Source organism: Vidua macroura, chromosome 2, assembly GCF_024509145.1.
Source record: "Vidua macroura isolate BioBank_ID:100142 chromosome 2, ASM2450914v1, whole genome shotgun sequence".
NCBI classification, from domain to species: Eukaryota; Metazoa; Chordata; class Aves; order Passeriformes; family Viduidae; genus Vidua; species Vidua macroura.
The window spans coordinates 74,876,026-74,889,061 of NC_071572.1; the positions used below are offsets into that span (position 1 = coordinate 74,876,026).

Consider the following 13,036-nt stretch of genomic DNA (forward strand, 5'->3'; position numbering starts at 1 on the left):
TTAATTAACTATTGGCTACAATCAGCATAAACATAATGAACTGTGTGCATCAGACAAATAAATCTAGACTAAAGAGGGAAGGTAAGGACACCTCATATGTCAGTGTTTCTCTGTGCATACAAAGTAAACCTGACTGCCAACCAAGTCTTACCAGACACTTTTAAGACAAAAGCAGTGTGGTTGCATGCCCATACAAGACTAACTGCCACTGGGGTCTGCCCCATCCATAGCTCCCTGCACAACCTTACTTCCCATCTCTCGTTCCACTGCTTCCTCCTCCCAATTATACTAAATGTCTTCCTGGACATCAGCTGTTCCAGAAATAGGATACATTTGTCAGAAACCACATTTTTGTCTTTTTCATGGTTATCAAGATGCACAGACATCCAACTTTTACTAATACAATCTAGTTTTAGTGCTACCTTTATTAAGACTTCCTTTTCATCACAAACCATGTTTTTTCACCAGAGCCTTGGTGAGAAGATTTTGTTTGGTTCCTCTACTCAGGAGGCAATAATGGAACTTAATACACCATTATGACCATCACACAGTGATCATTTCCCATGACCATGGAAAACCATACTGCATTTTATGGCACTGACCCATCCTATGAAGACATCTTTGACCCCACCAGAGCAGAATTTCAGTGCTCAATGGTCAGGTTAGAGTTCTCATAGCAGAGTTACACGCACCAATGAGTTTTATATTCAGCTGGGAGAAGAAAATTTCCTCTGATCATTTATTCCCTGCTTGAATTTTCTCAGGATGAACCTTCCACACAAAGATTCTCTGAGCTCATGCACTCCCGACAGTAAGGGGATTTTGAGATAAAGAATCAAAGAAGGATAGGCCAGTATTTCTGAAAAACATCAAAACAGCCAAACCCTGAAAACACAGCGTTGAAGTGATTAACACCAGTTAGCTCTTCCCCAAAATACCAGTTTTCATCTTTGACTGTGCAAGTTCTGAACACCTTCCTCTTCTGAAATGACAAATTCAAAGCTTTATTTGCTGGGCAGAATGTACCAGTCAAGCCCCTCACATGGCAGTTGGGTGATTCATCTGTCCGAGGTCATAAAATTCAGTTGTCTCATTTACTAACTGGTCTAAACACTGAAATCCTCTCTTGTGTAAAAGGTCTTTTGCTGGAAAGGTGTTTACTCCTCTCCTTTGCCACTGCACAGCCTAAATTCACAGCCAGAAACACAAACAGTGCTACCACCATTTAGAAACTGCTGTTTCTCAATGGTCAGTTTAAGATGCTTCACACAAGGTATATGGCTGGGGGTTTATAATTACAGACTCTGCAGTTTTGGGGAAGCCTCTTACTGGTTCCAAACAAGTACTGGAGATAAATGAAAAGTCAGTCACCATGGGTGTAGTTAAAACAAAGTGAAGAGGTTTCCCTCTCCTTAGCTGGTCATTCCTCCTCCTGCAACATTCTATCAACTCCTGTGTGCAGCTGTACCAACTAAATTGATGGGAAAAGGGGAGCTGGGACAGGGGAGGAAAGACTGACATGCACCACTCTAATTACCAACAATTAAAAAAATAAAACTCCCCATCCTCATATGGATTTTGTTGGTTTTGATTTGTTTTTCCCCCTTCAGCCTATTTTTTAATTGGATTGGTGAACTAGTTCATTTTGTGGTCACATTAACCACGGCAGTGGCACAGCAAAGAGAAGAGAGGAAGAATCGGTGCAGAACTTCTTAAACCAGTTTTGCCACCAGAGAAACTGTAGCCTGGAACTGTACTCCACCTAACCCTCACACACAAACAGGCTGGAGAGAAAATGGGCATGGCACTTCCTGTGCTTGCATCATTTGTCTAAAGGCTAAACAGCGTTAAACTGCCTTCTAATTACTGCCCCAAGGGCATGTGGAATTATTCCTTGTAAAGGTGAGCATTTTCTAAGGTACGCAGGCAGAAGTCCCTCCCCATCAGATTAATGGGAAGCTCCAGGCTATGCAGCTCTTCACCACACCTCAGTCTTTAATAGTGCTTTTCAGTGCATAAATTGATGTCCTCATCAGCTGTGTTTTCCCACATTATCGCCTCAGGCCACAGAAATGTAAGTTAATCCATCCAATAAGTACTCTTCCATATACACGTTAAGGGCTGCAAAAGGAGCAGAGCTGGGACTTGTTCTGGTACTTCCCAGGGTTAAGACTGATAAGAATCCTACAGAAATTTTTTAGATTCAGTTTGGCTGGGAAATCCCACAACTACACCAAAGCAGCTGCATATAGTAACACGAGTCTTTCATATGCCAGGGTATCAGCTAACAGGTAACACCTGAAAGAGCCAATAACAATCCTACATGGAAAGGCATGTCAAACCAACAGATTTCAACAGTCTCTTGGGACACCTGAGAAAGACTTTATTGAAGCACTAAGACACTTTACTCACCAAGGCCCGGGTTCAGAGAAACTTGACTTTTGAGCGTAGCACAGAAACCAATGTTTAACTGTAACTGCATTTTCCAGTTACCATCAGTCCAAGTTCTACATTACAGACCTGGACAACTTCTAAATTCTTCCTTAGATCAATAAACGTCTGCTCATTTCGGTATCTTCTAATAACTGTGGGGCATCTGAAAGCAATTCTCAGTGATGCTGTCTTAAGGGATAGCAAAAACTTAAGCCTTTCTACTGATTTTGTGGTCAGCTGCCCCTGCCAGCACCAAGAGTACAGAGTTCCTGGCAGATTTCTGCCCCTAAGTGCTAATCTTGTGCATGTGCCCGGATGACAGGCTGACCAAGCACTCAAAGCTTCAGCTACAACAGAAATTAGAGCTAAAAGGGGTCTGTGAGATCTGTGCAGCCACTTGTTGCACGACCAGCACAGACCATGCAGTTCTCAGGGCAGCTGCTCTGGTCTGGCTCAGTCCTGTGAGGAGCCATGACTGCTTCACTTAGCACCTAAGACTTACACCACAACCCAGTCCCAGCCAAATGACCGAGAATTTCACAGCAGCCTCAATGAGAGCAAAAGAACCCAGAAACTGTTCTTGCATTATATGAATAAATGAATAGATTTTTTAAGTGGAATGGCTGCCACTGCTGAACTTCAGTTCATGGCATCATGATTTACAGTGCAGCCATTGCTTGTGATCATTTTAAGCCATTAAGCTATAGAATCAGCATAAACAAATGCCTGGACACTCCTGAAAAATGTGGTTGCCTTTCCCCTTCCCTCCCTCTCACCAGATTGTTCCATGGGTCAGTTCAACTCTTAATCTGGCAGAAATCTGTCCCATTCATTTTGTCAACCTAGTTTGCTATCTGTTCAGCAATCTAACATGTATCCACAAGGAGTCTGCTAGAAACTGAAGCTTGCCTAAAGAACAGGAGCACAAAACTGGAAGTGGAGCTGGGGAGCAAGGAAACAAGAGTGGCAACTCCCTCTTTTCCTCTGCTGTGAACTGTAAGGTCATCTCACCATTTCTGAAGGAAATATACTCTTGGTCTCAACACAACAGTTCCACACCATCCCAACATTATCAAGAATAGTTGTTAAAGATGTCATACTCTGTAACAGGTGAAAAGTGAATGTGAACAGAAAAACCTAGTAGAAACACAGATTAAATAATTGTATAGCCACCCAGGGACTGGTCTGGGTAATAGGTGAATTCGGCCAAGATAATGAAAATTCCTTACAGTGGCTTGTGATATTCCCTATTCCTTCCCATCTTGCTCTCTTTCTTCTAATACCGGCACAATTCTGTTCCAGATTCTTTAAGTACCTGTTCCCTTGACTGAGTATACTAAGTCTGCTAGATAACTGGGCAACCATGATTCAGGCAGGAGAGCGGGATCATGAGGATGACGAAACTATTTAAGCTGCAGAGATACCTAAAAATGCACATGGATCCAGAAGGGAATTTGCACATATGTAGGTGCTTCAGGTACCTTCTATATGAAAGCTTCTATAACTAGATTTGTCAAATCACTTTCCCACAACTTTAGCCATAAAGGATCAGACTAAAAATGAACATCTCAAGTACAGCTGGCTTTGCCTCTGAGCCCAGGAGGAGATTAAATTATTTTTGAAGGTCTTTCCCACCACCATTTTCTGTGATTCTACAACCAAAGCTGTGATGATGCCGTGTTTATATGCAGGAATGCTCCTAATCCCTAGTCAGGGTTGAAAGTAGCACTGAACTGAGTGCCACACGTGCTGTGTGTTTCCCTGCAACACTGTCATACTTAGAAACTGGCCTGAGTCTGCAGCACTTGCAGTCAACAGCTTGGGCACTGCTATTGGGTTACCTCAGCAAGCATTGGTTACACTCCTTGCACTCCTGCCCACAGATTCCAACCAAAGCTCCTGGAAAGGCATTTGCAACTATTGTACAAATCAAGCCCAAGAGGAAAGAGGAGTGATTCTAAAGGCATTTTACATGAAAAGTGTCATTTCCTGTTCAAGAAGCCAGAGACAAGCAAGACTCTGGCTGTTTCTGCGCATGGAGTGAGACTGAGAACTTAAAGGAATACCCAGAAGATGGGTCACAAGTTCAAGGTGACAGCAACGAGCAACAGCTGCTGGCTGTGCACCCTTCAGCAGCAGGTGTACCCAGGCCCCAGAGGTTTCAGTCAGCTCTGCCAGTGACCAACAGATTTACAAGACCATCTGTCTGGGCACAAACTGCACACAGCCTTCCCAGTTTTGCTGCCCAGATCTTCACCACACACAGACAATACAGGGTTTGTTATGGATTAGCTAATGAGCAACTGTTTAGACCAATAGACAGCCCTAGTTTGCCCGTGCTCATTATCTGGATCCTACATGAATGAGAATACTGCTTGTTCTTTTGGCTGTAAAACTGGCTTTTTCTGAACAAGCAGTTTCCCTTCACTTCTGGTACTAGAAAATGGAAAGGTAATGTCGTCTCATCGTGGTTTTGCTTAGGGAATAAGGAATACCTTTGAAAGAGACTTTAAAAGAAAGTTCACCTGATAGGTTTTTCTTATTTGCACTGAAGAAGTAACAGGAGTTGTTTTTTTCCTAGGTCAGGTGTCCACACAATCTGCATATTGACATTATCAGCTTCCTGTATGTATATGCACACCGTTTCTTGAGAAATGTGTCATCCTTCTCTACTCAATGTTTGGCTAATTGATAGAAGACAAACTCTGAGAAAGCACTCCTGGAATTTACCTAGAAGTCTGCTCTTTTTGTTTCAGACCTAAGGAAGGGCTCAGTTAAATAAACATGCTCATGTCACAAAACCACAGGTAGTATGAATCACAATATTAACAATTTACGAAAAAATGCAGACATTTACAGTGTAAAGCCACCTAATGCCCACTGTTCTCTTGTCTCCTGTGTAAAACCATAGCACTTCCCATCTGGAATCATCCTCTCATTCAGGTAAAATACAGATACACATACGCACATGCACATACACCATTCTCTGGGACTAGTTTTACAAATACAATCCTTATCGTTTTGTCTGACACAATTTTAATAGCCCCCCAAAACAGCACTTCCATTATAGCTCTTCAGAGGGGAGAGATCCCTCAGCACTGAGCACCATGTTGTCCTGAAGCCTTTACTGATATCCATCCTATATTCTCTCTTTCTCCCCCATTAATCCTAGTCATGCTCACATGTTCCACATAAAATCCCTCTCCCTCCTAAATGTTAACACCCTTCAAATATTTTTAGACTGTTATTATGTGTCCCCCCACCCTCCACCTTTCAGTCATCACTTAGCCAAGCTATGTATATTTAGCTACTTTAATCTTTCCTCCTAAATCAGTCCCTTCAACCCCCAGAGCTCAATGTTAAGTCTGGTATGCTTGCTCTTCTCAGAACTCACTCCATGTTTTTGAGATCTTTCTGGTAATGTGTTTGCAGAAACCTGTCCAGAAGATAGCTTTACATGCACTGGTTTTAAAGAGAGAAGAAACCCAAGTCACTGGGCACTATTAACTTTCATTTTCCATGTCTGGTTTTTGTTCCCAGATTTTGAATTCAATTTAAGTATTTTTTAAGTATTAATGAACATTTTGTATTTGTAAGAGCAAATTAGCAACTGATAGTATTGAACCCAATTGTGAAAGAAGGAAGTAGGTTTTAAAATATAAAAGAACACTAAGGCTTTCTAAAACTAAACTTTTCAGAAAACCACTGGAAATGTGTAAAGTTGTCCAGAAGAAGAACAGGAGCAAAACAATAACATGCAATGAGGGAAAAGGCTGAAAAAAATGAAATATAAACAGTGTCTCAGTTAAACGGCGGGTGAGTGGATACACCTACAAAACATAAAGCTGGCCCACTAAATCAGAAATCAGTTAAAAAAAAAAACCCAAGCACCTTTCTGACAATATACCACTACAAAATATCTCTATCTTAGAGAATTACAAAAATTTGAAATTTAAAAATTAAAAATTCAGAGGAAGGAAGAGCCATAAGGGTAATGCAATGTTGCCAATGGAGGAAGTCACTTAAACATGATGAAAACTCTGTGCCTGCAGATATATACAATGGGAAAAACATATTACTACACAGCTCACTTAGTTTTAAGCCTGACAGATAAATATGGGACAACGAAGCTGCTAAAAAAAAGTCAAAAGGGACAGGAAAAATATGTGCCCTTTATTGAACCAACAGAATGAAGCCCCCACAAAAAGAGTCACAATAATTTTGATAACATGTAGTACACAGTAAATTGCTACTATATTTATGTTCAGTACTAAGCATATTAAGGAAAGATGCCACAGCCAGTACTATTAACTGCAAGAAGATTCGTGGTGGGTTGGTATTTCAAAAGTGGCAAATTTCTCAATATTCAAGAAATGCTTGGAATTAATGCAAAAATATTTCTTTTTATGCTTGCATGGAGAAAACACCAGTTAAATCGACATACAACTTAACACAAAGAACCATAAACTTGGCTTACAAAGGAGATGAAAGGAAAAGCATGACAAACTCCAGCAGAAGTTTAGCCCACTGCTAATGTCTCCCGAAGTTTGGCTTAGTCTAGTCGACAACAAAGAACCAGAGCCACACAAAAGCAAAGTTGAAAGATGACTGAGTGAAACAAAAACTCATTATTAAGCAACTCCAAAAACATTACACCTACCACGAGAGGGGAGGGCAAAGTCTGCGTCCTGACCAATTGTCCACTATCCAAGTTTTGTCTGTCTTCTAGTGTTTAAAATATGAGATTTCTTTTTTCTTCCAAAATCGTGGGATAAAGGGCTGTTCTGGAGTTCACTAGGTCATAATAATGCAAGGGATAGGAGCTTCAGAAGTATCTTTCTGAGGGGTATCACAGCTGAAATATAAATTTTGCAATTACCTGGAATATTCAGTTCAGTGTCAACTGAGTACATTCTTAGCATGTTTCAATAGCTTTGATTGAAACATCATCAGGTAAGATGCTAAACTACAATACAGAGGAAAGCATTTGAAGACTCTCACCTTGTAGGTTTCCATACTTTAAATAACAACCATGCTCCTCCCTCCCCTCAAGAAGAAGTGTTTATGAACTGGGATAGGTAGTGTATGTTTTATGCTTCTTCGGATTTATGCATTTGCTTTTCAGTTCTACTTTTAGTGACTATTTGAGGTTGGGGAAAACATGAAATGATAACTTATCCCTTTGAGATAAAGGCATTATCCTGCAAATTTACCTAATCATTTCAGAACAGGCGTGGGAGGGACCACCTGTGACCTGATAGCTTTTAGCATTAGACTGACCTTTCATCCCGTCTTAAGTCATGTTGTAAAAGCAAGATTTTGTGGTCCACTGCCTGCTCCAAGTTTTAACTAGTAACATGGTTGACTGTCCTGCTTCTATCACTCAGCCTCTAGGCTTTGGACATCTTTAAGTATTTCCTATCAGCAGTTCACAAACAAATGGCACCAGCCTGGGACATGGATGACTGCCCCCAGCTGTCTGCCCCTCCCTGCTCAGCACAGAAATGGCTGAGCTGTTTGAAAAGCAGCTGCTGAACTACTGACTCCTTCAGAACAGCCATCTAACAAACTGCCACCAATTCTAGCCCCTCTTGCAAAAAGGTGCTCCAAACCAGGTGTGCCTGCAGTGGACGGGGACACTGGACAGCTAAGGTAATCGTTAGTTTTCTCCAAGATTTTATTGTTTCTCTTGTAATGTCAAAAAAGGTATCATTTTGCAAGTTACTATTTCTTATTTCTCTGCGCTCAGTAATTGGGAGACCTGGTCGATTTAGCATCTCTATGCAAATCTCACAAAGGTACTAAGCTCTTTCCCTCTCCTTTCTCTATATCAGTACTGAAGATACCAGCAGACACACAACACCTAATTCTGTGAGAGTCTGTTTAGTACAAATGCTACAGGTATGATTTATCCCATGGAAAAACATCATTGGAAAACATAAATAACAGATTTATAATACTGTACCCCCACTGTGCTCTAGCAGGCAGGACTCATAACATTATTCTGCAAGACTTTAGTGGTACCAGAAGTCACCAGAGCAGAAAGTGCCCCAGACTCAATGCTTCTAATGCCAACACAACGATTAGGAGAAAGGACAGCACTCCATATCACACAAGACAGCTGCTTGTGGCTTAAGCAGGTGGTCAGCAAAGCCTGCTGGAAAGGCCAGTGAGGGCTTGCACCCAGAGCAGGCTGTGCCATAAGCTTACTCAGTCTGGATGCTGCCTTCATGCAGAAATGGAACATGTCTAGTATGGAAAAAGATAATGAAAGGAAAAGCAGCAAAGGAATCGGGACACAGATTATCAGTCTACAGAGAAGAGTTTGGTTGACTTTGGAGTGAAGTCGGAATTGTGTTCACTCTGCAATCAGCAGAGCGTTGTCTAAAGAGCTGCAAATAAGCCAGCTTTGAAGAGGCATGGAAACATGAGCGTGAGGCCTGTGTAGAGGCTGAAACACTACTTTCGGTACAATTTTAAATACATTTAAGCAGAACAGCACAAATTCTTCATATTGCCTCAGTACATTTCAGCTAAAAGCTGCCAACTTTGAACTGACAACAGGTTGCCTCACAAAAGATGAGAAGCATATGAATTGCACATAGAAGAAATTCTAAGACCTGGAACATCTTGCCCATAAACTACTTCAGCCACTCCTCAGTGAGAAACAGTGAAATGGTCCCAGTTTTGTCAGGGGAAAGGGGCATATACAGCTCTCTGTAACACCTCACCCCTTGGTTCAGAGAGCTCTGTGCAAGTCAGTCACAGGGTGGATAAATAACTGTCCCTTCAGAGGCAGGGCCAGCTCCACAGTGAGCCTGCCCTGTTCCACAAGCTGGCTTGTGAGCACTGAAGATGAAATCAGGGACTATATTTATTCTCCCTGCCCGGTCATATCTTTCTATAGATCCCAGACAGGGCCCCACTTCCTTGGCCTGGATCCTGGAGACGAGTAAGCAAAGGAGGACATAAATCAGTGCCTGGGTTCTGTCAGGAGCACACTGAACCAACCATCCACACCAGGAACAGGTGCACTGAAGGCAAGCAGGGACACTGTCCCATTTGGAGTAGTGGGGGAGGGCTTGCAGAAGAGCTCTTCATTTCTTCTCCCTGAGCCTACCCTAAACTTTTCACCCTGCAAGAGGGTTATTTACCTTCTGCAGTTCACCAGTCCAGTCAACTAGGTGTATTCCACTTAACACCAATCCATGCTAAGTCAGGCCCAGCTAAGTGTCACTGGTTTCTGTATCCCTTTGTGCTTCACTTTTGCTCTCATTTCTTTTCTTGTCTTTCACTCTCTGCCCTGACACATTCACTCCAAATGGAGCTCCAACTCCAACTCACCCCTGAAATGCTTCAGGGGCCGTGCAAAATGTTCAGTAAATTAACACAGTCTTAAAACACAACTGTATTTTTTCACTAGTAATTTTAAAAGTCACCCATCATGAAAAGCAGTGCAGACAGAGAGCAACAAGTGGCATGTCACTAGTTCATGCTTAATAACCATGGGGTGGATTTCAGGTAATATTTTAGTCTGAGTAACATTTTAAGCAAGCATTGGTTCCTAAAGGAGCAGTCTTACTTTAACCTCAGTTAACTTTGCTCATTCCCAAATCTCAGCATCCTTTCTCAGAATACCAGCACAAGGCACTGGGCAGTATCCAAATTAAAGTTCACATCTTTTCCCCTTTCTGGCCCTGTTAGTTTTAAGTTGAATCAGTTCCCCGGTTTGTTCCATAGCACAACCACAAAAACGTCTGCACCAGCACGGAGCAGGAATTGATGTCTGCCTGAGAATACTGGCCCTAGACTGGCCTCAGGGTGATCAGCCTTACCCAACCCTTATTGCTCTTCCCAGGTACAATGATGTGTGTACCCAGTAAAACCATTCACTGCAGATAAGGCCATGTAAACAAGACCCCACCCACGCTCCCACAGTCGGAGCAATCCATTCCCTTGCTCAGGGAACAATGGCCTGATGGGTGGACAGAAACCTGCAGAATTACTTGTGAAGTGCCCCGTAGTAAGCTCCGGGGCATGCCCGGAGCATCCCATGATGGGGCCTGTGAAGACAGGCAGATTCCAATGTATGGGAAAAAAAAAAAAAAAAAGCAAGCACCGGCTGGGTAGAAAGAGGGCTGTCTTCCATAAGATCCTTGCTAGTGTTTTGAGAAACTGTCCACCTTGGGACTTAAAACCAAATACTGGGTATTCAACCTTTGCTTTGCATTTCAGTCACAGAAGTACCAGGTGGCTTCTTGCAATACTCAGAGAATCCAGGCCAGACCAGCTTTTTGTTACCAAAATCAAAAGAAATTTTAACTGTGGAAAAGGTCAAAAAACCCAATTCAAAAGCATGTCTGCCACGTATAAGGTTGACTTCTGCTGCAGCTGCAAACCAGAGCCTCTCTGTATTCAGGGCTGGGTATCTAGTTAGCTAGATGAGAAGAATCCACAGGTGAAAGATACTGTGCCTAGGCTGTGAGAAGGCAAACTACAATGAAAAGGAGTACACAGAACTTTCTGCCCTTAAGATCTGAAAAGCGTAGGTAGTTAAAAAGTAGGTGTTTGCACAGCAGCAGAGCCATTTGGGGGTTCAGAAACTGAACTTCTGTCCTGTAGCACCAGACATACAGACCATTACCTGTTCTTACCTCCAACAAGAGCACTGAAGACAGCAGCAAGAGATACTATAAAAGACAGGTTTTGTCACACCATGATGCCATGTATTTATATATAAAGATAAGGTCAGTAGCATGCTCAACTCTGAGATCTACCTTATGGATAGTCCCCTGAAAAAGACACCTATAACTCTTTCTGCTTCACGAATGTCAAAATCTTCACACCCTTTTTCCTAAAAACAACTCCAGGCAACCAGCAGCACCAGCCTGGCAACACCTGAGAGAAGGGAATTCACTCAGAGCATCATTTGGGGCACGGGGCAGGCTGTCTGGAGCATTGTGTTGTGGCCTCTCTCTCTCTCTCCCCTTACCATACATCTTGCCTTCGTCTGACAAGATAATCTTGCGCCGGCCGCATGGCGGGTAGATGGCTAGCGCTTCCTGGAAGCTCTGCTCGATGTCTGGACTCCACACGCCCTCGGCATCATTGTCGATGGGTTTGTCCAAGGCCTCGCTGCCCCCCGAGTCGTTGCTCCCCTCAGGGGAGGTGGGAGAACTCCACTCGTTGGAGGTAATGGTGCCAGCTAGAAACTCCAAGGTGCCACGCGGAGGAGCAGACTCAGAACCTGCAACGGCAAGCACATCCCACCGGGTAGTTAGAAACCCTCCAAGGAGATACTAAAGCAAAAAAAGTTTAAAAAAAATCTTAGTTAGGAAGGGTTTTACTTCAAGTTTTTCTTAATAATTCTACCACATGTTGGGTTTTTATTTATGTTGAGGTGAAAACATTTTCTATAAATCCTTCTGAAAAATAGCCTGCTCCAATCTCTCTTCAGTTCATTAACTCTGTCACTTCCCAGTTCTCCTCTGAGGAGTCTTCTCGTGTCTTTATTTCTTTCTCCCTGCACTGTCATTATCCATGCAAATGTTATTTAACTTTCTGAAGCACGCATAGAGGGATTCAGTCCGTGTGAAAGACTAAAGCAGTGATGAATTATCCAGTCATCACTGAGCACTGGGGTTGAAATTTTCTTAGATACTGTTTCACTGGATCCGAGTTAGTAGTTGGTGTCACTTCTAACACTGACATTTCTTCTCAAGGATCAGCTGTGCTTTTAAAAAGCCATTCCTGGAGCCAGACTGTTTCATGCAGTGTCTTCCAAATCCCAGCACCATATCCTGGCAGGATAAGAAGGCACCATGAGTACAGGGATGACAGCACCACGTTACAGGTCAAGAACCAAGGTGCTTAGCCTGTTGTTACTGCTCATCTTCAGAACGACTTTGGGCAAATTCCTTCAAGTTTCCTCTGCCTCTCTGCTCTCTCATCATTTACTAGTCTCAAGCTATTAGATTTGCCACTGGGCAGGAGCAGAAATTGGTTTCTCATTGAACCTAAGCAGGCAGCTGCTAGCTCTTGAAAACTACAATAAATTATAGTCTACTTATAAATGCCTACAGGAGAGGCTGAAGCCTTTGAGTGGAGCTGCTGAAACACTCATTGAGAAATTGACTTCAGACCACACAGACACTTCCAGTCAACCAGGCAGGAGACAAATGTCTTCTAAAGACACAGATAATTCTTCTGCCTTAATCCCAAAGCTGTGTGTTTATCATTTTAATAGCTTTGTTATCTGAGCTACAAAGAATGTTCACAAACCAGCATTTGAGAATCCAGCCAGAGTTCAAAACTTCCCTCCCTCTTCCCTCCCTCACATTGAGCTGGGTAGCAAGAAAATCAGAATAAGGATTTTTTTCCAAGAGCAACAGAATCATCAAACCTGAGCTGAACATGAGTAAGGAGAGGAGTTTGACATGACAACTCTCTAGCTCAGAAATATCACAGTGAAAATCTAAAGGGGAACAGAGGAGAAATTTGGGTGTGGTATTTGTCAAAAATTAGTTATTAAAAAAAACAAAACAAAAAAAAAAAAAAAAAAAACAAAACAAAAAAAAAAAAAAAAAACAACCAACCACGTGCA

At 42.4% G+C, this 13,036-nt stretch overlaps 1 protein-coding gene across 4 annotated transcripts in view; it reads right to left on the reverse strand.

Moving 5' to 3' along the window:
- The window catches only part of TEAD4 (TEA domain transcription factor 4), a 54,782-nt gene that overhangs the window by 24,781 nt on the left and 16,965 nt on the right, over positions 1-13,036 (reverse strand). For all 4 annotated transcript variants that reach the window (XM_053971456.1, XM_053971454.1, XM_053971455.1 and 1 more), the window contains exon 4: positions 11,426-11,680. In XM_053971456.1, coding sequence (XP_053827431.1) covers positions 11,426-11,680 — 255 coding nt within the window. The remainder of the gene's footprint in view (positions 1-11,425; positions 11,681-13,036) is intronic.